At 35.7% G+C, this 26,777-nt stretch overlaps 1 protein-coding gene across 1 annotated transcript in view; it reads right to left on the bottom strand.

Annotated features, from left to right (window-relative positions):
- Positions 1 to 1,952: 1,952 nt before the first annotated feature.
- Positions 1,953 to 26,777, bottom strand: part of LRRC40 (leucine rich repeat containing 40) — a 64,885-nt gene continuing 40,060 nt past the window's right edge. The window contains exons 10-15 of the mRNA XM_010358666.2: positions 16,646 to 16,754; positions 12,726 to 12,833; positions 9,497 to 9,607; positions 8,201 to 8,278; positions 5,604 to 5,789; positions 1,953 to 3,044 (exon numbers count right to left, since the gene is read on the bottom strand). Of these exons, the coding sequence (XP_010356968.2) occupies positions 2,939 to 3,044; positions 5,604 to 5,789; positions 8,201 to 8,278; positions 9,497 to 9,607; positions 12,726 to 12,833; positions 16,646 to 16,754 (698 nt within the window). The 3' untranslated portion in view covers positions 1,953 to 2,938. The remainder of the gene's footprint in view (positions 3,045 to 5,603; positions 5,790 to 8,200; positions 8,279 to 9,496; positions 9,608 to 12,725; positions 12,834 to 16,645; positions 16,755 to 26,777) is intronic.

The following is a 26,777-nucleotide window of genomic DNA, read 5'->3' as shown; positions in this document are numbered from 1 at the left end:
GTTTTCAGATGGTTTCTTAAAAATTATATGTAAAAGGATACTAGATACTATGTTTTGGATGTTTTTTAAGTATCTATGAAAATTACTTTTTCCTAAACTATTTGATAATTGATTACTTTTGACCTCAGTTATTTTGGGGCATAATCCTTTTACTGCTCTATAAAGAAGTTCTAATTCTACCTATATGAATTAGTATTTTCCCATATGCCAAACACACACACACAAATTTTCCTTTTCTCATTTCAGGTCATATAATTCAGTTAGTGAAATATTTCACTCTTCTGTAAGTTTAAGAAAAATTCCTAAGCAGTGATCCAACTTTGGGTCACTACTTTAGTAAAATGAAGATAGTCTCTAGACTTTTTTTTTTTTAATGATATCTGACTTCACTACCATATGTGCAGCACAACAGTGACATCTTAAGGCCAAGTAACCAGAGCTCCTTTACCCAGAGAAAGAACTTGAATCGGGATCTGATTTCAAAGAAATCCCATTATATTATCAAGTCGTTTTCAAATTTACAATATTCGACTGGTAGAGAAAGTGCTCTTTATGACTTCTTTTGCAGTCTTTGTGAATCTTTTATGTGCAATAGTAAACATTGACATTTTACATAGACATATTGTATATTAATGCATGCATTTCACTGCCTAGTTTATTGACACTCCCCTTGTAAAGCTTTTATGGAAGAACCACCAAGCCACAGCAGTATAGCAAAAGAGGCTTAATCTTTATAAATTGGGGCCTTTTCTGTCTCTTTGCTAGCCTAGGTGGCTGTATACAAATTTGGGTGGGAGGGGGCAGGAAACACCTCTTAACGTTTAAGGTTTTCTACTTGGGTGTACTGTAGCCAATTCAAAACAAATTGCTTACTTTAATAATACAATTTTACCATTTTATAAAAAAAATTAAATCACAACATGTATAACTGAAATGGCTGTATTGTAATTAATATTTTGAGATAATTGTGATTTTGAGCTTAAATTATATATAAAAAATTGTCATTTTTGTATGTGTTAAAAAGACTACTATATCACAATTAAAAGTACTTTTTAGTTGAACTACATATTGATGTAAATAAAACTGAATGAAGACATATTTACTACTTTATTAACATAGATCGTGAATGTACTTACTGGTTTTTTTGCAGTATGAGACCGTAACAACCTTGAAAGCTGCTTCATTTTATGTGCAAAGAAGTCCTATGAAACTATATTTTAAATTTACTGAACCAGTGAAATTAATTACTTTGTCAGTTAATTTGCAAATGCAAGCTGTATTCTCCAGTTTTATTTTATGTATTGACACTAATTGGTAAAGGTGTACAATGTGATTAGAATGCATTTTGAAGATGCTTTCTGTACAGATACAAAATACAGGGACTAAAATAATGCTGTGCAGTGTATAGCAGAGCCATTTTTCGGCTTTGGTGTACTCAACTTTTTCAGTATTTAAAAAAGTGTTTTGAATAACATAAAAGTCTCCTTATTGTATAAATAATAAAATGTCACCTTATTGTAAAGTGTCTTTTGTTTACTATCAAAGCAGACCTCGTAGTCAGCAACAGAGTTGTAATAAGAAAAAGGCATGATTTTGTTTTTATATTTTTTTGAGATGGAGTTTCACTGTCACCCAAGGCTGGAGTACAGTGGCGCGATCTCGGCACTCTGTCACCCTCCACACCTCCTGGGTTCAAGTGATTCTCCTGCCTCAGCCTCCCAAGATGCTGGGATTACAGGCACATGCACCATGCCCGGGTAGTTTTGTTTTGTTTTGTTTTTTGTATTTTTAGTAGAGATGGGGGTTTCACTATGTTAGCCAGGCTGGTCTTGAACTCCTGACCTCAAGTGATCTGTATGCCTCAGCCTCCCGAAGTGTTGGGATTACAGGCGTGAGCCACCAAGCCCAGCTGAAAAGGCATGTTTTTTAAAACAAAAACATAAACATTGTAATCAATATTTGAAAAATGTAACTTTTATTCTGAACATGTAGTATTTATCTTTATTAGCAATTTTTTTCATAATATAAGCATGCCTCAATCATCCAAAAGCTATCTGTCTATATAAATTGATACACATGCTACTGAATTGACTTCTTAATAGAATCATATGGTGTTTTAATGACTAATCAACCTATTTCTGATAATTTTGGTGTAAACAAAAATGATATTTAATTTTTATTAAATCAAGTTTATCTATATCAAATTCCCTTTTAGAAAAATAGTGCAAGTTTAGTCTTACCAAGATTGCAAGTAAATTTTAAAATTACGGTGCTGTAAATAAAAAGGTTTTAAGTTGAAATGTGTACTGAGATTAGTCACATCACAAAAGTCCTATCATGGGTAATGAAAAGTCTTACTTTTAATATATTTTTGTTTCCTTTTTCTTTTGACATGTGGCCCAAGATGAGGTCTTATTTTTTAAATGCCGAAGAACAGCATTCAACAAAATTCAATTTAATTTTATATCTAACAAAAACATAGAAACTGGCTAGTCATATCCAAGTCAATTGGTCACACTGTATGGAATACAAAAAGAAATGAGAAAAAAAACCAGTTCTACAAAAATGCTTTGTTATTATAATACTAAACCACATTAAACAAAAATTCACTTTTGAAGAAATTGCTTGCTGTAAGAAAATGAACGTTAGTAGGATAAATCCTATGCAAAACATTTAGAACAAATGTATGAACACTTTGTGGTTATCACCATTACAAATGTATACAACACCTTACAAAAATCTTAAATAAAAATGTAAAAATATTTACTGGCAGTGAATATGGCCCAGGCTAATTATACCAACGGGTAGGTGATACTGGGAAACTACAAGATCAATTATAGCAATCATCTTTTAAGATGATACTAAAACAAATGTTATATCTTCCTTAGAATTAACCAGGGTTAATAATACATGACAAGGGTTATAAAGCAACTCCATGTTAAGCAGGAATTCGGTCTCTCAAATATTCAAGTATAGCAGCTGTTCCTTTGATTAATATGGCTGCTCGAGGAACTCGGAATGGATTTCCATCCAGAAGTAATGTTCTAAACAAAAGAGAGAAACTGAGAATGTAAACATTTTCCATTAACAAGGTTTTTCATCTAATTTCATTTGCAATTTTATAAATAAAATTTGTATTTTTTTTTCTATTTGCCCCTTTTTATTTTTATTTCTTTTTTTTGAGACAGAGTCTCGCTCTGTTGCCCAGCCTGAAGTGCAGAGGTGCAATCTCAGCTCACTGCAACCTCCGCTTCCCAGGTTCAAGCAATTCTCATGCCTCAGCCTCCCGGGTAGCTGGGATTACAGGTGTGTGCCACCACACCCAGCTGATTTTTGTAATTTTAGTAGTGAGGGGTTTTTGCCATGTTGGCCAGGCTGGTCTCAAACTCCTGGCCTCAAGTAATCTGCTCGCCTTAGCCTCCCAAAGTGCTGAGATTACAGGCATGAACCACCATGCTTGGGCTATTTGCCCCTTTTCAAATCTGAGCATTTAAACATTAGAATTATAACTAATTAATAACCCAAAACATATTAACTGAATATTTACTTTGTGAAAGGTACTCAGCCAAGTAATTTATATTCACTAACTAACTCTTAACAATCCCACTCTCTCAACAATCCTATGATGTAAGTACCATTAATAGTTCTATTTTAATAGATGAGGAAATACAAATTTAGGGAAGTAAGAAATATTGTCTAAGATCAAACAGCTACTAAATGGTGGAGTTGTGATTTGAACCACCCTTTTATCCAGCCCTCTCAATCTTACTAAATGACTATATATTAAATGATCAAGTAAGATTTAAACAAATATCAGCAAGAGTTATCCAAGCCAAGGACTGTAATGTAATAAATGCATCACCACCACTGCTCCACCCCTTGCCTCCCCAAAACATTAACACATTCTGCCCTCTCCCTCCTTTGAGCAGATATACATATATAAACCTATTTACATGATCTGAGAGTTCAACTTAAGATTTAAAAGCTTGTTTTGTTTCATTATATAATAAAATATCTTCAGTTAAGAGAGGCTTTTATATTACTTTTTAAGTGTTTATATAAACAAAAATCAAAGGACTCACACCATATTGTTGATCTAAATTATATCTTCAAATATTTCTGTTTCTTGGGAATTCTTTTAAAGACTTATTTTCTTAATTTCTAGAAAAAAGTTGATTACAGTTGATCCTCATTATTTGTGGGTGCTATATTTGCAAACTCTCCTACTCACTAAAGTTTGTAACCCCCAAATCAATATATGTGGCACTTCCGAGATCATTCATAAACATGCAGGGAGGAACAAAAAATTGGAGTCACCCCACAGGCATGTTCCCAGGTGAGGCTGAACAAGGTGATGCTTTGTCTTCTTGTTTCAGCTCTTATACTGTAAACGGGTCCTTTTTGGTGGTTCATTTAGTGCCACACTTTTCAAATTTTCATACCTTTGTTGGTGTTTTCACTGTGTTAAGTGGTCACCAAGTGTAATGCTAAAGTACTGTCTAGTCTTCCTAAGGACAAATGGGATTATGAAAAAAATACATGTGTCAGGTAAGCTTTGTTCAGGCATGAATTATAGTGCTGTTGGCCATGATTTCAATGTTAATGACATGACAATAATATTAAATGAAGTATCTTACTACAGAAACACATATATAACAAAGTTATATATTGATTGGTTGCTGAAAATGTTGTGACTAGACTCTTGCAAGAACCTAATCCCTGTATTTCCCAGCAATAGGTCAGTATTCCCTAACAGGGTGTTCAGAGTGTCTATAGAACATAACTGCCACAAAAAATACGAATCAACTGTATTTGTCTCCTATAACTTACTAATATGAGGTACTAGAGCAGATACCAGTGTTGCCCCAGTGAAGGAAAATATACCAAATCATTAATATGCAGTTTTCAGCAATTAAATTACTTCTGACACATTCTGCTTAACAACTTGGTTTTCTGTTGATATCTCAAACCTCCTTTATATTCACTTAACAAGCACTTACTGCGTGTTTACTATGTTTTAGGCACTGGGACAACTCTTTTCCAAAGAAAGACCCAAAAATCGTATAAATAAGTCCAAATGAAGCATGACGGGAAATCAGGTTAGGGACTAATTCTGCTTGGAGGACAGGGAAGGCTTTCAAAGGTGACATTCAATAGGCCAATTATTGATGAAAACAGGGTAAAAGTACCTGATGCTGAGGGAACAGCAGATGTAAAGAGTGAGAAAGACTATGCTGGGCTCGAAATAGAATGGTGGTAATCTGCAATCAATTTCAAAAAAACCCTGTATTCAAAGCTAAAGAGTTAATATTTCCCTGACATTTGTATGCAGTAGAGATTCAGGTTATAAACATACACAGTGATAAGCAATGTGCCATTAGAAACAGTTATTATATTTACACATATACCATAAAAGCAAAACTAAAAATATACATTTGGTAAAATTTGGAAAACAGAATTGGTACTCTGGGTTTTGTTACCTGTTATTTTTAACAGGATATTAAATCTGTTACTTTAACTTCCTGTAAATTTATCTCACAAAGAAAAATCACTTCAATAAATCAATAAAATAAATGAAATAAGCAGTAGAATGGTGTAGTTACCTTAAGTTCACACAATTACCGAGCTCTGGTGGAATTTGTAAGAGGTCATTATTTTGAAGGTCCAACGTGGTCAGATTTTCCATCATCTTCATTTTCTGAGGGTCCACAGATCCAACCTGATTATTACTAATCAGAATTGTTTCAAGTGTGAAGATACGATATAGAACTTCAGGTAGCATTTTAAACCTATTAATACATGAACAGAACACCTAAATATACTGGAATCAGACATCAAAACATTCCTTAAAACAGATTATCTTAAATTTGACATGACAGTTTTTTCTTTACAAAAAATAAAGAGAAAGGGCTAATTTTGAAAATCTTGAAATACATATTAAGCAGACAAACTTGTAACACTTACTATTTATTGTATAAAATCAACAAAAGTTCAGAGTAAATTTTCCCATGTTTCTCTGTTCACATTCAAGAGAAGAGGAAATCTTCTCTAAATGTATCCATGTAGGTATTCTTCCTTTCACTTTTACTTCTTATGAAACATAATCACTCCCAATATATTACGTAAAATTCGAGATTTATATTTTGCTTTGACTGAAGCTTCCAAAATGAGTACTCTTTGGGTTCTTAAAAAGACAGCAAATTAGCATAGACTGCTGGCTTTCTTGTCCAAGCAACCTGAAGATGCCACAAGATATGGGAAGGCTAACAGCTCTCAAATCTATACTTGCAATTAACACAAAAATGGCTCAGGACCCTGCAGGGGAGAAAGGCTAGCACAGTTTTAGCGTAAGGTAAACTGCAGCCTTGACTAGAAAATACAAGAATGGGCCAGAAAGGAGAGCTTTGGCCTTTTCACTTCCGCATACCGTGCCCTTCCTTTGCTGCCTTGATGAAAAAAAGCAACAGTGAAGTGTAAACTCAAGGCAGTGCTTAAGTTCCAGTGAGACTAGAGAAGCAATAGCCAAGAGTACAGATGGACCAAATGACCCCTTAGTAGGCTCTTGTCTTCCCTCCCTGCAACCCATGAACAAGATAATTATCTGATAACACAGAAATTTAGGCTAGCTTTTGGTACTTCCCCAAAGATATCACTTGCAAGACAACTGTTAGCTCAACTGACAACACAATATAAAACTGATAGCTCAATTCACAAGTAAAACTTAGGAGAGATCTGAGACGTGCACATATTTTAAAACAATGACAATAATGGTGCAATCTATATACTAGAAAGCACAAGTAATGGAGCAGACAGAAGAAAAATTTAAATAAGCAATATTTTAACATCACTATGCATTAGCTTCCTCATCTATAAATGAGGAATAATAATAGTACTAAACATATACACTTATTATAAGGATTAAATGAATATATTTGAAGACCTTAGGACATTATCTGGGTTACATTAAATATTAGCTGTTAATATTTTATTTTTTAAATTTTATTTATTTATTTTTTGAGACAGTCTTGCTCTGTCGCCCAGGCTGGAGTGCAGTGACGCAACCTCCACCTCCTGGGGTTCAAGCGATTCTCCTGCCTCAGCCTCCTGAGTAGCTGGGTTTACAGGCCACCACCATGCCTGGCTAATTTTTGTATTTTTAGTACAGATGGACTTTCACCATGTCGGCCAGGCCAGTCTCAAACTCCTGACCTCAGGTGATCCGCCCACCTTGGCCTTCCAAAGTGCTGGGATTACAGGTGTCAGTCACTACACCTGGCCAGTTATTCATATTTTAATTAAATTGTCTTTAGAATCCATTTTCATCATAAGAAACAATGTGACATAGTTGTTAAGAGCCCAACTTCTGGAGCCAGACCACCTGGACTCAAATCTCAACTGTATAATTAACTATTTATGCATACCTTAGATGAGTTACTTAGCTTCTAATCCTTGATTTTTAAATGAACACAGTAACAGAACCCACCATGTAGGGTTCTTGTAAGCATGAGCTATTACATGTAAAGTACTTAGTACAGCACCAGCAGAATAAGCTCTTCTCAATAAATATGTTACTCTTAATTATCTGCAGTATCTTGATAGTGTTTGCAGAATAAAATCTAAGTTTCGTTGAGCATAAAAAGCTCAAGGTCTGGCTACTGCTTACTTGCCAAACTTTATCTGTTCCTTCTACTCCTCTACCTGCTTGCTTGATTGTCCAAAGCACACTGAACTTCTTGAAGTTTCCCAAACATCCCATATGTTCTCACATCTTTGTGCCTTGGCATACGCTATTTGCTCTAACTAGAATGCTCTCTACCTGAATGGCTGGCAAATGTCTACTTTTCAAACCTCGGTTTCAATGCTATCTCTTCTACCTTGAAGTAATCTCAGAAGACATTTTCCCCTGCACTATGCTTCCATTAGAGCAACTGTAATTATTTATTTGAATATTTGTCTTTCTAGGCTACAGGTTTCTCAAAACGGTAAAAAGAAACAAAAAATATGTTAGACATCAACTATGAGAATTCTAAGAAAATAATATTTTTAACTCTAAGAAGAACTCAGTGAAAATAAAATCTGGATATTGAAATAAAGTAGAAGGGGCCTTTTTGTTTATTTGGCTTTTAGTTGTTTTCTCCAATGAGAAAGATCTACATATTTCCACAGAATAACAATTAGAATTGTCTGTTCTGTCTCTTACCTATTAAAGGAAAGATTGATCGTTTGTAGTCTTACCAGTGATTCCATTTCTTCGGGCAAAGAATTTAAAAAATTGTTCCTAAATTGGAAATCAAAACAGATGATTCACAAAGTTTGAAAAATTTTACAAATTTAATTTATAATTAAAATGTTGAGCAGGAAAAAAAATATGTAGATCAGTTTGTCAGTCCTTGATCTGACTTTATTAAGGCTGAGTTCTGAGAATTCTGAATCAGTCACCTACCGCAGTTATTTGGTTAGTATGCCAAATCCTAATAATATCAATATGCAACCAATTGATAATGCAATGAATTCTTTATAGGTTTAATAGTGATTACGTGGTAAACATTGTAAACTAACTCCTTCAAAGTGGGGTCTTTAATATTTCCCCCACATCTATAATACCACATAAAATAAGTATTCCATTGGTATTAATACATATGATAGAGACATGAAATTCTACTCTAAGAGGAATTTAAAAATTATTTTAAAAATGAACCAGGAAGTTAAAGAGTTCTATTAAGAGATTTGGAGTTTTCTTCTCCATAGGTATAAGGCAAATCTATTCCTAAGTTTAGAATTTAAATCTACACAATGACTATTTCTTTTTTTAGCTCTTACAATGAAACATGACAATAAACAAAATCTTATTTACTGTTGGAATGATCTGGGAGCAATGTTAGAAGAAAAGTTAACAAAAAGGTAAAAGGATTTTAAAGCCAATATAACTACTAATAATGAAAATACCTGTGAGAAAATTATTCCCAACTAGATGACTACCTATTACAAATAAAAACTTTTCTCTAACCTATTTCTTTGTTCAGAAGTCAAGCCTAATATGTAAAAGTCATACTTTCTACAGTACAATCTATATTCTTTTTCTGTATCTATATTCTCTGTACTTTTCTCCAGTTATTGTCTGCATTAAGTTGTGTTAAATAACCCACTCAGCTGGTTTTATGCTATTTACTTTCAGAAAAGAAACAATGTGAAGAAAATACTTTCCATGTGTTATTTGTAATTTTGCTTAGAATGGGTTAATATTTTCAGTAATTTTGTCTTATCACATAACTTGTAAATTGCTTACAAATGATAAATGTCTGATTACAGTATTCTTCCTAAATTCTTTCTTGGGTTTCCTAAACACTATTTTAGGATTCTCCTAAACTACTGTTAATAAATAAAGGCCAGTTTCCGTATATACCTAGGAAAATATGAGGCAAAAGGAATAAGTTAGGCAAAACTCAAAGACAAGTTATAACTATTTTAAAAGTCAAGCAATAGTATCAATAAATACCTGAGATCTAAAAAAGTCAATTTTTGAAGCATACATAACTCCAAGGATATAAAGGAAAGTTTATTAAAACTGAGATTGACATCAGAAACCATTTCCTTCAGTTCTACCATCCTGAAACAAAAATAATTTTTAAATGTTAGCACTTGAATTCACTGTCAGAACTTCAAAACTGTAAGCAGATCAAAGGAGGAAATTCCTATATTTAACTTCTGCTAATTATGACTTTTTGTACCTTTTACTTTTTCACAGGAACATTAATAAGTTTGGATATGTAACTAATAAAAATAATTTTTTTAAAAAAGGCTCACTCTTATCTGACCAAAAGTTTCTATTTGGCTTTAGATGTACATTAAAGTCACTTAAAAAATTATTTATTTTGCATTTAAACCAACTTGGCTCGAAGGAGAAAAATCAAATCTAGAAAATTTTTATACTTTATTCTGTTAATAACTTGAATCAATAAGACAAACTGTTAGACAGACATCTGTAACACAGTAGTTTTCTACTACAAAAGTGGTGTATCACCACTAAGGAGCTTTAGTTTAAAACTTAAAGAGGAAGAATTAAACATTTCTAAGTAAGCCTAATCAAGGTTTATAGTTTTAATCCTGTTATTAATATGATTTACTAACAAATGAAAGTTGGCTGGGTGTGGTGGCTCACACCTGTAATCTCAGCACTTTAGGCGGCTGAGGCAGGTGGATTACTTGAGGTCAGGAGTTCAAGACCAGCATGGCCAACATGGTGAAACTCCACCTCTACTAAAAACACAAAAAATTAGCCAGGCATGGTGGCGGGCACCTGTAATCCCAGCTACTCGGGAGGTTGAGGCAAGAGAATTGCTTGAGCCTGGGAGGTGGAGGTTATAGTGAGCTGAGATCACACTACTATACTCCAGCCTGGGCAACAAGAGCAAAACTCTATTTCAAAAACAAAAGAAAAGAAAACCAAATGAAAGTTGTACAACTTAGTCTATATCACATTAGCAAAGAAAAAAAAAAGGATATAAAATGCTGTGCTGAAGAAGATGTAGTGAAAGAAAGTGAGTTTCAATGTGTAACTGATAAAACTTTTTTTGATATATCAAGAGTCAAACTCTGACTTAATAATTTTTCTGGAAATCTGGCCTAGAAAAACAATACGTTTCCTTTATTGTCATAATCAACCTTATATTATATAGTTAATTTATATTTTTAAAGTATTGTTTATAAACAGAAAAATACTTATGATAAATAAACCAGTTAAGATACTAATTATGGCCAAGCACGGTGGCTCACACCTGTAATCCCAGCACTTTGGGAGGCCAAGGCAAGTGGATCAGTTGAGCTCAAGAGTTTGAGATTAGCCTGGGCAACATGGCAAAACTTGGTCTCTACAAAAATTAGCAGGGTGTGGTGGCATATGCCTGTAGTCCCAGCCACTAGGGAGGCTGAGGTGGGAGGATCACTTTAGCCTGAGAGGTTAAGGCTGCACTGAGCCGTGATTGTGCCAGTGAACTCCAGTCAGGGCAGTGAGATCCTGTCTCAAAAAAAAAAAAAAAAAAAGATACAAATTGCATGTGTAACTCCAAATGGAGAATAGCTTGAAATAAAATATGCAGTATGCCACAAAGTTAACAGAGTAAATCAGTGATGAAACTACAACTGATACATTCCTTTATCCCAAAATTTTATGAATATGTATTATTTTATAATCTTTGATGAAAAGTATGAATTGTTAATTAAAATTTTTTTAAAAAGGGTAAGTGGTTTGGGAACTTTCTAGAGAAAAGCATGGCTTTTTTAAAGCAACATGTCCCCGTAATAAGGCATGTCTTGATTATTTTCTTGACATTCTAAGTTGCTCAAAATGTGACACAATAGCTGTGTCAACAGAATGACATTGTCTTGCAAAAGAAGAGTCAGATAGATAAAATGAGGCAGTAAATAATAACTAATGTCTCGTAAGTCTATCTTTATTCCCAATTAACTTATTTATTCCAGGACCCCCTCCAAAAGCAAACCTGTCCTACCTGAGAGCAAATCTAAATGCTCGATTCTATCAAATATCCTCTCAGTCCTTTAAAACAAGAGAGAACCAGAAGACAGACTAGAGATCCCTTCTGCCATGGACTATCTTAAATTTGTCATCTTTTAAGATCTACATTCCCTAAACTATGCTCTGTGAAACAGAAAGCAAATTATAGTTTGTCTCACTTTTTAAAAGTTTTAAACATCTAAAAAAATTATGATAGTTAGATGAAAGTCATTCAACTTCCTCAATTCATCACATCACTCTCCTCCACGACATCACCTTTTTTTTTCCTTTTAAGTATTTATGTGCATAAAAGCATTAGGCTCTAGTTGAATGCTTTGTGTGGATTATGTCATTTAGTTTAATTCTTATAAATAGGCACTATTATTATCCCTATTTCACAGGTAAGAAAACTAAGAACAGCTAGTTAACCTGTCCAAAAACGACACAGCAGGTCTGGCATATGGTATAAGCAATTGACTCTATTGCTCAAGTTCCTTATCAGTACCCTATCCTATCTCACACTGGGTTGTTTTAACTGCTAGATTATCTGTCAGCTTTCTTTGGGTATACAGTTTACTGCTAGATAACAAATGTTTTTTAAAGTTCAACAATATACTAAATTAATTGTTTCTCATAATCTAAAGACTTTGCTATAATTAACAACAAAAATGTATTAAATAGTACAAAGTATAAAGCAAATGACTGCATGTGAAGAATCCTTTTCTAGGAGAAAAATATTAACAGGTTTCAGTTAATTTTGCTTTTCTTATCAGTGGAAAAATTCTAGGCTTTATTAACATAAAGCCCCAAATGGAAATTCCTATTAATCCATATGGACCTGATGTTAGACAGTCTCTTAATACTTTTCCCTAATTCTTCATGTCATTGTATGGGTATATATACCCTATATTTCATTATATGGGAAAAATAACAATGTTTTTAATAATTCTTATACCCATTTTCCAAGTTTAAATATAAAAGAAAAAGAAACAAAACTCTGTAAAATCTCTATACCTCTCAGAACAAATGATGAAATTGTGTCAGTAAATATTTAATGACATTTTGCTAAATCCCTCTAATATTAATAATGTAAAAATTTTTACATATAGTTTTAAATTTAAAAACCAATAAAAATAATTTTGATTGCAACCAAGATGGAAAAACAACAGAATGAGTCACAACCTATAGACATGACATCATAAATAGTTCTTACCTTTTTGGAATTTCACATAGTTGATTCTTACTGAAGTTAATAGAAGTGATGATGTTGCTTTTTACTGCATTAAACACCTCATCAGGAATCAAAGTTGCTTGTTTATCACTAAATGAAAAATGGTTTTAAAAAACAAACCATTCTTAGCAGTCCAAAAAGATAGGATTATAACTCTTCATTTTTAAAAGTATTTAAAGATTTTATGAAATTTTTCAAAGCCATTGATTATAAAATTTTGTAATAAATGCCATATAATCTACCAAGCCATAAAAGGTTCACTGTTAAGAATTCAGACAACATATTGTGTTAGAACATATTGTGCCACATTTTCTGGGCATTCATATACTCAGTGAGAATAAAAATAGACATTTATCTTCGGAGTCTAAGATATCTACAAATCATATAGTAAATGGAGCCCATTCCTTTACCTCTGAGTAGTATTAAATCTATAATTTTAAAACCTAGTTGTTGCCCCATCTTAAAAATCTATAAAAGGAGTTTTCTGTCAAATTTGTTTGGGTATATAATTTCTGCAAGATAATAATTATTTTTAAAAGTTCAACATTATACTAAAATAAAATTAGTCTAATTAGTTTAAAATTAGTTTGTTTAGTAACCTAAACCAATTTCTCTCTCCTTTAGTATTTGACAAGGTAGACAGAGCAGAGGACTGAGATTAAACTATTCCTATTTCTACCATTAATGAGCTTTGTAACTTACCTCCCCTGTATCTCAGTTCTGTGACATTAGAATCTGAAGGACTATTTATTGTTATTTATGCCACATGTTTTCAAATGTAAATATAAATAAATTTCCTTTTTATTAAAATTTTCAGTAACATTTTCAATAAAATACAAATTTAATGTTAAGTGAAAATACAGTAGTTCCCCTTTATCCAGACCCCCCAGGGATGCCAGAATCTTCTGAGAGGACCAAATCCTATATAGTATATATCATATTTTTTTCAATCTGATAACAAGATGACTACTAAGTGACTAAGGATGGGTAGCATATACAGCATGGATATGCTGACAAAGGGATGATTCATGTCCTGGGCAAGTCGGAGAGGGATGGCATAAAATTCCATGATGTTACTCAGAATGTGCGCAATTTAAAACTTATAAATTGTTTACATCTGGAATTTTCCATTTAATATTTTCGTACTGCAGCTGATCACAAGTAACCTAAATTGCAGAAAGTGAAACTGTGGATAAACGGGACTACTATATAGAACTCTAACCTTTGCAGATTTAACTGTTTTTTTTTTTTAATGTTATAATTAGCCATTATCCTTACATTCTTCTTTTAAAATTATTAGTGCTTGGCCAGGCATGGTGGCTCACGCCTGTAATCCCAGCACTTTGGAAGGCTGAGGTGGGCGGATCACAAGGTCAGGAGATCAAGACCACGGTGAAACCCCGTCTCTACTAAAAATACCAAAAATTAGCTGGGCGCTGTAGCAGGTGCCTGTAGTCCCAGCTACTCAGGAGGCTGAGGCAGGAGAATGGCGTGAACCCGGGAGGCGGAGCTTGCAGTGAGCTGTGATCCGGCCACTGCACTCCAGCCTGGGCGACAGAGCAAGACTCCATCTCAAAAAAAAAAAAAAAAAAATTATTAGTGCTTAACACAATGTCATCCACCTACAAGAAACTTCAACGGAATGCCAAATGAATGACTGTATGAACAGAAAAAACATTACATATAATATATAATATGGAAGAATTGTATAAGAAACGCATTGTAATACAAACATGTGAAAATATAGCCTACATTTCACAGTTGTTATGCCTTCTACTTCTGCTTTAGAATCCCATTTTCTTCTGTGTAGATGCAGCATTTTCATCTCTTCAATCACAAATGCTCAAGTTCATGGGGAACTGATTCATGCTAGTCAGACTTAAAAGATTCATGCTATTTAAAAATTTTAGTTGAAAGCATTTATGCCTTGAGATTGAGAATTTATATTTTAAACAGGATACTCCTTTCCAGTTAAAGTCTTTAAGAAAAACAAATTCCAATACATTTAGAATCAAAGCAATCTAAGATTATGCTTTTGTGATATCTGTGCCTTTAAGAAGTAGAAATGGTTATCCCAAATAAAATTGGACCAATACTGCTTTATAGATTGTCTGCATGATTAAAAGCAACAGCATATGTACCTAGTACAACGCCCTAGGTCCCCTTAGAATAGAGACTCAATAAATGATATCTCTATAGGAGGGAATGGAAGGCAGAAGCCAGGCATAAAAGAAATTCTAAGCTAAAAAAGCCTAAGGCAGGAATGAAGTCTGTCTCATCAATCAGTTTATTTATGATACCTAGCACAGAATTTGATACTTAGTAGACTCCAAAAATACCTACTGAATAAATGGGTGTATTATTTGGAAGATAAGATATGCTAAGTTGGCCAGGCATGGTGGCTCATGCCTGTAATCCCAGCACTTTGAGAAGCTGAGGCAGGAGGATCACTTGAGCTCAGGAGTTCAAGAACAGCCTGGGTAACAAAGAGAGGCCCCATCTCTACAAAAAATTAAAAAATTAGCTGGGCATGACAGCGTGCAGCAGTTGCAGCTACTTCGGAGGCTGAGGTGGGGGGATCGCTTGAGCCAGGAGGTGGAGGTTACAGTGAGCCGAGATAACGGCACTGTACTCCAGCCTGGGCAACAGAGCAGACCCTGCCTCAAAAAAAAAAAAAAAAAAAAGCTAGGTTGCCATGCTCTGTAAGAAGGAGTCAAACACAAGTACAGAAGAGTGCTACCTGTGTTAGTGTGGCAAAAGAAATTTAGTTTAGAGTAGTGATTTCTAAGAGTGTCAGGCAAGAGGTGAGAACAATATAAATGAAACACAACAAATGTGAAATGGAGACTGTATCCTGACTGCTAAGAAGATAGTTCCTACTGATACATTAAGGATAAAAGACCACACATTGACGTTGGCCGTGTAGATTCTTGAATAAATCTAGTCACCTATCTGACTTTAGTCTATATTCTTTTGTATTTTCACTACAATACCCATAAATGAACCAATTGCTACAAAAATTTTGACAGTATTGCTTATGTTTTTGTTGTTGTTGCCTTAGACAGTACTGAAAGGATACCTGACAACTACCTTCAATTTCTGCATAGGTATCTTCTTTTCCCAATTTAATATACTTCCATAAAAAATATTTAAAATTTTTTGGCTTTGTCTCAATTTATATACTAACTTGTAATTTTTTCAGTTTTGGAATATTTGCTACCATAGCACATTATTACTATGATACATTATTTGACTTATGTTCAGATAAATTAGCAGGGAACAACCTCTCAAGCTTTGCCTGCTGGTCAAGGTTTTCATTAACCAAATGATACTAGTTTCTTACTTACTAACATAGACACCCAACAATATGAAATTCTCTCTGGATGCTGGTTACTGAGTCAGAGAACTTTATCATCAATATGGTCATTCTTTTTTTTTATAATAATGTTCCCATTATAAAAATATCACTATTAACAAAACCATCTCTCTCTCAAGCATAGTAAAACACAAACTGCAGAAGGAATGGACACTGAAGGTCATTTATACTTGTAATATCCTTCTATTTTTACTATACTTTTAATATCCTTCTATTTCATCATGGTTTTTTGCAATTACTATTATTCTAAGTCAAGTACTCTGATGAATTTTTCCTCATCAATTGTCCTTTTTTCTGAAGGATTTCTTTCTGAAAACTTTCCTATGTGTTTGGTAGCGTTTAAAAATAATGTATTAGGCCAAGCATGGTAGCTCAAGCCTATAATCCTAGTACTTTGGGAGGCTAAAACAGGAGGATGGCTTGAACCCACGAAGCTCAAGACCAGCCTGGGCAACACAGTGAGACCCTATCTCTACAATAATAATAATAATAATAATAATAATAATAATAATAATAAATTACATACCTATAGTCTAATATTTTTAATGTAATGATGGCATGTATATTGACTCTGGATTCACTTGGTAGTGTCATGGCAGTCTCAGCAGCAGATTCACTTTGGCTAGGTCCATCATCTAGCAAAAGAAAAGTTACATGAAGCCAATGTTAATACTATAGAGTCATTCTTAAAATTCTTGATAATATATTAAAACAGTGTATGTGATTTCTAGATATTATTGGTGAGAATGCCATTAGTCATATGCTTTATTTCCAATGGCTCAAATCTCAATCTGGAATTTAATATTTAATTAATAGAAAATAAAGTTACTGTAGCATGGCTTCAAAACTGTTTAATGAATCCTACCGAAAGGAAATTTAGCAGTAAGAAAGAACCTTCGTAGAATAACTATGGTTCTATAGAAGAAACAAATAACAAGCAATCCTTCCTCTTAAGGAAAATAATATGGTCCACTAGAAGAAATTTGTTAATGAAGGAAAATCATTATTTCCCTCAAATGTCTACCAAATCAGCATAGGCTTTTCAGTTTAAGAGACAAAATTGATTATCCTCAATCACTTAAAATTTGACAATCTGCATAATTGGGTAAGTCTCCAGTACATTTTATATGTTAAGATTTTTTTCTTCGCAAATGCATACTTTATTTTTTATAGATATTTTCCTAACATGCTACATACTCACACATTCACACACCATCAACCAACTTACTATCTTCAGAGACTGTTTATAGTATTATATTTTTTAAAATACACATTTTAAAAGAAATGGCTTTGTGTTATTTTTGCAAAAAAGACTTGAACAATAGAGAAGTAAAATAAGACTATCACTTTTCAACAATGTGAAAACGATGAAACAGTCCCAGCATTAACACTTAAGAGCAGAAGGCATGCCAAAAGAAAACAAAAAATTAGTAGTATAACTGATCTTGCTTCAGCACAGTAGGCATTCAATAAACATCTGTTGAATATTACTAAGTATATTCCTCTTGCATTGAGCTCATCAGTTATTCATTAGCCAATAATGATTAAGCTATTATTGCTTCTCATGCAAGTATCATATGAATACTTTATTCACAGAAGTAGCACAGAATAAATGACAGAATATCAAACAGAAATGAAAGGACATCAAGGAAAGTATTAACATCAAGTTAATGCTCTAGTAGCAGTACTACTCTCCTAGCAGTTTGGTTAAGTTACTTTAAATAATATGCAATACAGTGCCAAAATTAAATAAGCAGAGAGACAGTATTAAACCAGCAACAAAATCCAGCATTGTTTTAAAAATATCTATGTATACTACCATGATCATATAATGAGATAGGGTATTCTCAACAACTTCTAAAGAGCTCCTTTTAATAATTAGCATCAAGGAGAATATAAGGAGAGAGTCTATTGTCTCTGGGGAGAAGACTGTTGTAAGAGAGATTTCCTTTCATTATATATCTTTGCGTATTGGTTGACTGTTTTTTTTACCATGTGCATTTACTGTCTTTTTCATTAAAAAAAAAAAAAAAAAAAAACTACATAATTTTTAAAAACATCAACATTTCAAATTGAAAGGGACACATAAGTGCCAAACACAATACATAAGAACCACACCAAAGTTAATTACCAGAAAATTTCAAACAATGGCAATGAATAGAAGATCCTATAAGTTTCCAGAGAGAGAAAAAAAAAGTTGTAATTGTACAAGTGACTGACAAGAACATAGCCAAATAAGAGGTCAATCACATAAGCAAAAACGGAGATTTCTTTTTTCTGTTTTTTTTTTTTTTTTTTTTTTTGAGACGGAGTCTCACTCTGTTGCCCAGGCTGGAGTGCAGCGGCACGTTCTCCGCTCACTGCAAGCTCCACCTCCCAGGTTCACGCCATTCTCCTGCCTCAGCCTCCTGAGTAGCTGGTACGACCAGGCCCACCACAGGCGTGAGCCACCGCGCCCCACCATGGAGATACTGTTTTAAGAAATTTTTGGCCGGGCGTGGTGGCTCATGCCTGTAATCCCAGCACTTTGGGAGGCCGAGGCGGGCTGATCACGAGGTCAGGAGATCGAGACCATCCTGGCTAAACACAGTGAAACCCTGTCTCTACTAAAAATACAAAAACTTAGCTGGGCGTGGTGGCGGGCGCCTGTAGTCCCAGCTACTTGGAAGGCTGAGGCAGGAGAATGGCGTGAACCCAGGAGGCTGAGCTTGTAGTGAGCCGAGATGGCACCACTGCACTCCAGCCTGGGCGACAGAGCAAGACTCCCTCTCAAAAAAAAAAAAAAAAAGGGCCGGGCGCGGTGGCTCAAGCCTGTAATCCCAGCACTTTGGGAGGCCGAGACGGGCGGATCACAAGGTCAGGAAATCAAGACCGTCCTGGCTAACACGGTGAAACCCCGTCTCTACTAAAAAATACAAAAAAACTAGCCGGGCGAGGTGGCGGGCACCTGTAGTCCCAGCTACTCGGGAGGCCGAGGCAGGAGAATGGCGTAAACCCGGGAGGCAGAGCTTGCAGTAAGCCGAGATCCGACCACTGCACTCCAGCCTGGGTGACAGAGCGAGCCTCCGTCTCAAAAAAAAAATAAAATAAAATAAAAAAGAAATTTTCAAATGTATTCATTTGTTGAGTTTGGAGGGCATGGTGGGAGATTTAGTTGAACGAGTGTCACCTAGAACGAAGTCTTCAGAGCTTCAATTTATCCCTTTGAAGCAAATAAGCACTGATCACTCACTCTGCCTCTCCAGGTTTAGAAGGGGTTGAAAAAGCTGATGAGCCTGTCTCTTAGAAATAAAAGTAAAAAACTAGAGTCCATTTGGTTATTTATTTGTTCCTTCATTCTACAACATTATCCATCACACATAAACTGGTAGGTACTACTGTGAGTAAAAGACAAAGACAGAAGAACTCGATCTAGTGGACAAGATAAACAAAAATTACAAAATAGTATGGTAAGTACAGTAATATATGTATGTTGAAAGTATTTTTATGGGAGCAGTACGTGTTGAGGGTAATTCCCAAGAGAGTAACCACCTCAGAATGGAGTGAGAAATTACAAGTTCTTGTTAATAACAGAAGAATTGAAAAGAATTTGTCATCTTTTAAACTTCTCCATTTCATTTTTTAGTTTTTTTAATGTTTGATTTTATTATCCTGTATTACTCTTAAAATGAGAGGAACTAAGTGAACCATCATTTTCTGAGGCAACAAGGCTGGGGATTGGAAGAACGAAGCTTAGGAAAACTACTAAATATGTTAGTCAGGCCTGTAGAGTATAACCCCTAAGGATGCAGTGGGTGGCTACAAAAAGAAAAGCAGATAGTTCTTGGAGAACATGCAGAGCTAGTTTGTCCCCTGAGAAGACATCTGAGAGGGACAGAGGCGTAAAATGCCCCAAAGTGTGGTCCCCAGAATAGCAACATCACCCTAACCCGGGAACTTGTTAGAAATGCAAATTTCCAGGCTCAACCCAAACCTATGAATCATAAATTCTGAGAGTGAAGCCCAGCAATCTGGTTCACCAAGCCCTCCAGGTGAGGCCAATGAACATTAAATATCCAAACCTAGTTCTTTAGTCAAGCACTCCACTTTTATCACATGAAAGATGATGAACATAAATTGGAAATACATAACCAGTAGCAATCCCTGGGTCTAAATCTAATCACTACAAATGTATTCATTTATCCCCCAAACTGTTACTGTGCTTCTACTCTGCGGCAGTCATTGTACTAAGTGATGGGGATATAAAAATGAGTAAGACATCGTGTGTGATAAACTCTGCCCAGGCCTTTTGTGCAGAGTCCATCCTAAGCCTGATAACAGAGACAATTACTTTATTTGATTGCAAACATTGCCTTTATTCAAGGCAACAGCCCAAAGACTGTTCCTTAGTACAAGATTGCAAAGAAACTAAAAATATGATTCCAATTCACTAATACATAATTTACCAGCATAAATTATTTTATGCCCAATTTATGAGCAGTTTTGTTTTCTATGGTTGCTTTAACAAATTACCACAAACTTAGTAGCTTAAAACACACAAACTTATCTTACAGTTTTGTAGTTCAGAAGTCTGCAATGGGTCTCATTGGGCTAAAATCAGGGGTTTGGCAGGTCTGCATTCCTTTTTCCCTTTTTCTTTTTTTTTTTTTTTGAGACGGAGTCTAGCTCTGTTGTCAGGCTGGAGTGCAGTGGCACCATCTTGGCTCACTGCAACCTCTGACTCCCTGGTTCAAGTGATTCTCCTGCCTCAGTCCCCTGAGTAGCTGGGATTACAGGCACACACCACCATGGAACTTTACCATGCCCAGCTAACTGTTGTATTTTTAGTAGATACGGGGTTTCACCATCTTGGCCGGTATGGTCTCGATCTCCTGACCTTCTGATCCACCCACCTCAGCCTCCCAAAGTGCTGGGATTACAGTCGTGAGCCACCGCCCCCAGCCTGTATTCCTTTTTCTAAAAAAGAATCTGTTTCCTTGCCCTTTCCAACTTCTAGTAGCCACCTCATATTCCTTGCTTCAAGGCCTTCTTCCATCTTAAGCCACCAACAGTGGTTTTCTCATATCTTATTACGCTGACCTCCTCTTCTGCTTCTCTCTTCTACTTTTAAGAATCCTTGTGATTATATTGGGCCAACACAATTCATAATAATATGCTTATTTTAAAGTCAATCAATTAGCAATCTTAATTGCCCTTTGCCATGTAAGGTAACCCATTCACAGGTATCAGGGATTAGGGTGTGGCCATCATTGAAGGGTCATTATTATGTCTATCAAAGGTAGCACGGCAAGATGATTCTGGTAACACAGCAAGAAATTAAACTCAGAACACAGATATCAATCAGGTGATAGAGCTTGAATAAAGGCAATGTTTGCAATCAAATAAAGTAATTAAGCTTAATGCCATGATAGTGTAATTGGGGTTGGCACCTGTCTTAGTCTGTTTGTGCTACTATAACAAAATACCACAAACTAGGTAATTTATAAATAATAGACATTTATTTCTCACAATTGTGAAGGCTGAGAAGTCTAAGATCAAGGCCCAGCATTTGGTGTCTGGTGGGGACTTTCTTGCTGTGTCTTCATATGGCATAAGGCAGAAGTGCAAGAGAATGCTGCCTTCAACCTCAAACCCTTTTTTTTATAAGAGTGCCAATCTGGTCGGGCGCGGTGGCTCATGCATGTAATCCCAGCACTTTGGGAGGACGAGGCAGGCAGATCACCTGAGGTCGGGAGTTTGAGACCAGCCTGACCAACATGGAGAAACCCCATCTCTACTAAAAATACAAAATTAGTCGGGCATGGTAGCACATGCCTATAATCCCAGCTACTCAGGAGGCTGAGGTAAGACAATCACTTGAACTCAGGAGGCAGAGGATGCAGTGAGCCAAGATCGCACCATTGCACTCTAGCCTGGGCAACGAGAGTGAAACTCCGTATCAAAAGGAAAAAAAAAGAGTGCCAATCCTAATCATGAGAATAGAGCCCTTAAGACTCAATCTCCTCCCAAAGACCACAATTCTCAGTACTGTTGCACTGGAGATTAAGTCTCAACAAAACTGTAGAGGGGAAACCATCACTGAAACCACAGCAGCACCCACTGGGGAACTTTACCAATCTGGCAGGACCTCACCCTTGGCAGGCATAGTATCATCACCACTGGAACATATCTCTCGCCAATAAAGTGGGGAGGCTTTAGAATCTGCACTCACTTAACACCTCCAACTTGAGATGCTCTTCTTACAAGGGTTTTTTAAAATCTAAAATTGATCTTTTGAGCTTATCACAAACTGTAATGAGTGTAAGATTTGCTTGTCAGATTGCTACTTTGCAAACCCCAAACCTAGTCCTTAAAAAGATATTTTATAAACCATAAAAACAAAATTTAAATTATAGTCCATTGATACTTACTTAGCCTACTGATGTCGAATGGAGAACAAGTAAATAGCTATCAGGATTATTTGAAAGTCTGTGTAACCAAATAAGAAGGTTTAATACTATTTAGATGAATCAAGAACATTGTAGGGTAATTTCACACAATGCTATGAAGATTGTGATCCCCAAACATACCTTTCAAAAAGGTATTATCTGCATTTTACATATAGAGATGTGTAGGCTCAACATAACAACACACCAATTAAAATGTAAAAATTAGAATAATGATCATCTGGAGAATGGTTTAAGTACTCTAGAAAAAGATTAATTTTTCAAAAATATCAATTTCAGAGTTATATTTGTAGGCTATCTGGGATTTGTATATTTACTCTTCCTAGCAAAAGATAAATAAGAGTACACTGCAGAAAGTTTTTCTAAACCCTATATGAATTACTGCACTTCTGTTAGACACTGGGAAGAATATAAATTAATCACAACCAAAACTTAATAAGCTGTAAAAGAGAAGATTTTTCTTCCACACAGTGGAGTCTGAGGAATCTGTGGACCACGTTTCTACATTTGAAGCATCACAGATAAGTGCCTTTTAATGAAATTTTAAGTTTATTTTAAACTGGTACATAACTTCATGCTTCTGGATTGTTCAGTTTCTTTAAAGTTAGTAGTTTCTACTCACTTCAGCACAAAGTTTTTATCTCATTTTACCAGCATCCTTTGAATCAAATGATCAGCACTGTTTTCAATTTTCACCAATCAATTTCTACCTCTAAAACTGAGAAAAGAGTAGTTAAAAAGCAGAGAAGAAAAGCTGAAGGAAAAAATATATATATGAAGTAATGAAGTGTCCCAACTTTTTCCTCAAAGAGCTCCAGAAAATTCAGAGATAATTAAATGCAATTCCACTCTAACTATTGTTTACATACTTAGGCCCCATTACCCCAAAATTCAGATTTAATTGGGCTAAAGTCTGGGCCTGGGCATATATTTTTTTAAAAGCTCCACAGGTGATTCTTACATGCCTCTAGATACGTATGTAGATTGCTCTTTCACCGAGCATCTTTTCACTGAGAAAATACTTATTAGTTATAAATAATAAAGTTATGCTTTGATAAGGAAAAAGTCTTGGGCCCTTGTATGTATGTGGAAAGTTAAGTATTAATTCAAAATAAATGTTTCAGTTCTATTTGAAATTCCCCTTAGATTATGCACACACATAATTGTTCTCCATATGATTATCACAATTTTAAGAGTATTGCCAATATACGCTTTGAATAATTCAACCTATTTTGAAGTCCAAAGGAATTTTCTAAGTATGTATTTTCTAAGTATGTATACCTATACAAATACCAAGAAAAATGGAAGAAATAACTAAACCCCAGAAACTACAAATGCCTGAAAATACCAAGGGATTATTTAAATGTGATTGAACAACCAGGGAGAGAATGGTAAGATGTTAATAACATGACCAATTATTGGCAAGAAGCAGAGCAACAAATAAATAATAAATAAATATGGCCTGGGCATGGTGGTTCACGCCTGTAAATCCCAACACTTTGGGAGGTTAGACAGGAGGATCACTTGAGTCTTGGAGTTCAATACCAGAATGAGCAAACAGCAAGACTCTGTCTCTACAAAAAAGTAAAAATAGCCCGCCGTAGTGGTGCATACCTGTGGTACTAGCTACTTGGAAGGCTGAGGCACAAGGATTGCTTGAGCCCAGAAGTTCAAGGCTGCAGAGAACTAGTATAGTGCGACTGTACTTTAGCCCAAGAAACAGAGCAAGACCTCACTTCTAAATTTAAAAAAAATTTAAAAATTTAAAAAAATGCTTTTTAAGTAAATTACTCTCTCAGGCTTTGAATATTTATATTGGGATATTCCTCTTTGTATTATTTTTTTAAGTAGCTGAGCTGGATATTTTCTACTTCTGAACTTCTTAAACAATAAGGCCATTGCTTACATGTATTTGTTTTTGGCTTGATTTTCCCTTGGTTTACAATCCTGTTCTAAAAAAATTTTCCCCATCCCCAAAAGAAAGGAGAAAAAAGTGGCGGGGGTGGGGGGGTGGAGAAACAGGGAAAAAGACAACATAAAGGGTTGAAAGACAAAAGAGCTATGAAAAACTGAGAAGAAGGCAAAGATATATATATGGAGAAGTTCCCAGTAAAAGATTCTACCGACATATGGCTAATGGGCTTTCAATTATTGCTTATTATGGCAGACTGCTAGTTTTATCCAGTTTTTGTTCTCCTTTTGCATAGACTTCACACAGAAAATATACTTTCCAAAGATCAACTTCCATCACGACAGCAAGAGGAGCTCTGTCAATCTGCTCCGCAGAAAAGCTGGTTAAAAACTGTAAAAAAATAAATTTTTTTTAAAAAGTTGGCGGAAAGGGATACTGAGCACGGTGGCTCACACCTATGATCCCAGCACTTCGGGAAGCTGAGGCAGCCAAATCATCTGAGGTCAGGAGTTCAAGACCAGCCTGGCCAACATGGCAAAAACCCATCTCTACTAAAAATACAAAAAAATTAGCCGGGTGTGGTGGCAAGTGCCTGTAGTCCCAGCTACTCAAGAGGCTGAGGCAGAGGAATTCTTTGAACCTGGGAGGTGGAGGATGCAGTGAGGTGAGATTGCACCACTGCACTCCAGCCTGGGCGACAGAATGAGACTCTGTCTGAAAACAAAAAGAAAAACAAAAAATAAGCATAATTTAAAGCCTCTGGAAATGAATCTATTTTTATTTATTTATTTTGAGACAGAGTATTGCTCTGAGTTGCATAGGCTGGAGTGCAGTGGTACAATCTCAGCTTACTATAGCCTGCACCTCACAGGTTCAAGTGATTCTCCTGTCTCAGCCTCCTGAGTAACTGGGACTACAGGTGTGTGCCACCACTCCTGGCTAATTTTTGTATTTTTAGTAGAGATGGGATTTCACTATGTTGGCCAGGCTGGTCTGGAACTCCTGACCTCAAGTGATCCACCTGCCTTGGCCTCCCAAAGAGCTGGGACTACAGGCGTAAGCCACCATGCCTAGCCTTGGAAATGATTCTATTAGCAAACAGCAAATGAAGAAATAGCTGTTTAAGAAAATCTGCGAAAATTTGTTAAGAGGTGAGTCTGTGGTATTTGAACCTAGACTGCTCCCTCTCTCCCCTTCTCTAGGTCAGAGAGGTAGAAACTCCACTCCAGAAGGCTATAACTAAGAACATAGGGTTCCCTCTTCCCCAACCCTCCAGCCCCAACCCTTATCTCCCAGCCAGAGGGCTTTCTTCCTGAGAGGAATGTCAGCACTTCTCATCCTGCCATCAGCTGCCTGTTGCTAATGCTAAATCCCTGATGAGTAGGGTGAGGACTCCCTTCTTCTACTCCAGTCCCATGTACAGAAAGGAGGTTCTACCTTGAACTTGGCATGATGAGAATACTGGGGCTCTGACTGCTCTTCTCCTGGCTCATAAGTTGGTGGTTCAAAGCAAGGAGAGGCAAACCAAGAGAACCTGTCTATTGCTGACTCCTTCTACTGAGTGTTCAGCTCCTAGAGGAGAGAGTTACTCTTAGAGAAACTTGCCATCTTCCATATTCCCAGCTTCACAGCCCGGGCTCAAAGATTTTGCCTGGGGAAGAAATAGGTCATAAAAACGGCTCCTTATCTCTTCCCAAAGGAACTGATTTCACTCACAACAAAGCATGAAAGCTCTCAAAAACAATGAAGGTTGTGGTAAAAGGCAGTTGGGATGAAATTCCTGGATCTACTGAAGATACAGCCTAGATTGTACACAAGCAGGCTGTACACAAACTAGCTCACAGGAGGAAACCAAGGAATAAGACAAGTGCAGAAAAGCTGAGTGTCTATAATAATATCAGACAAAACAGACTTTTTTTTATGTCAGGGACACATTATAATGGAAATTTAACAACATATCCTTAAACAACCAATGGGGTCAAAGAAGATATCAAAAGAGAAATCATAAAATACTTCGAGGTAAATGAAAATGGCACGACATACCAAAACATATGAGCTGTAGATAAAGCCATGCTTAGAGGGAAATTTATAGCTGTAAATGCCTATGTCAAGAAACAAGATCCCAAAATCAATAACCTAACTTTCCACCTTAAGATACTAGAAAAAAAGAACAAACTAAACTCTGGAGTCCTGATAAGATGAGTAAGCAACAATTAAAAGGGGTGGGGTGGGGGGAGAACAATTGTTCCAAGACACAGCTAATCATAGACAACTCTAATCACAACTTGCTGGCACATCCT

This window comes from Rhinopithecus roxellana, chromosome 12 (assembly GCF_007565055.1).
Source record: "Rhinopithecus roxellana isolate Shanxi Qingling chromosome 12, ASM756505v1, whole genome shotgun sequence".
NCBI classification, from domain to species: domain Eukaryota; kingdom Metazoa; phylum Chordata; class Mammalia; order Primates; family Cercopithecidae; genus Rhinopithecus; species Rhinopithecus roxellana.
This window is presented reverse-complemented; position numbering and strand designations above follow the sequence as displayed.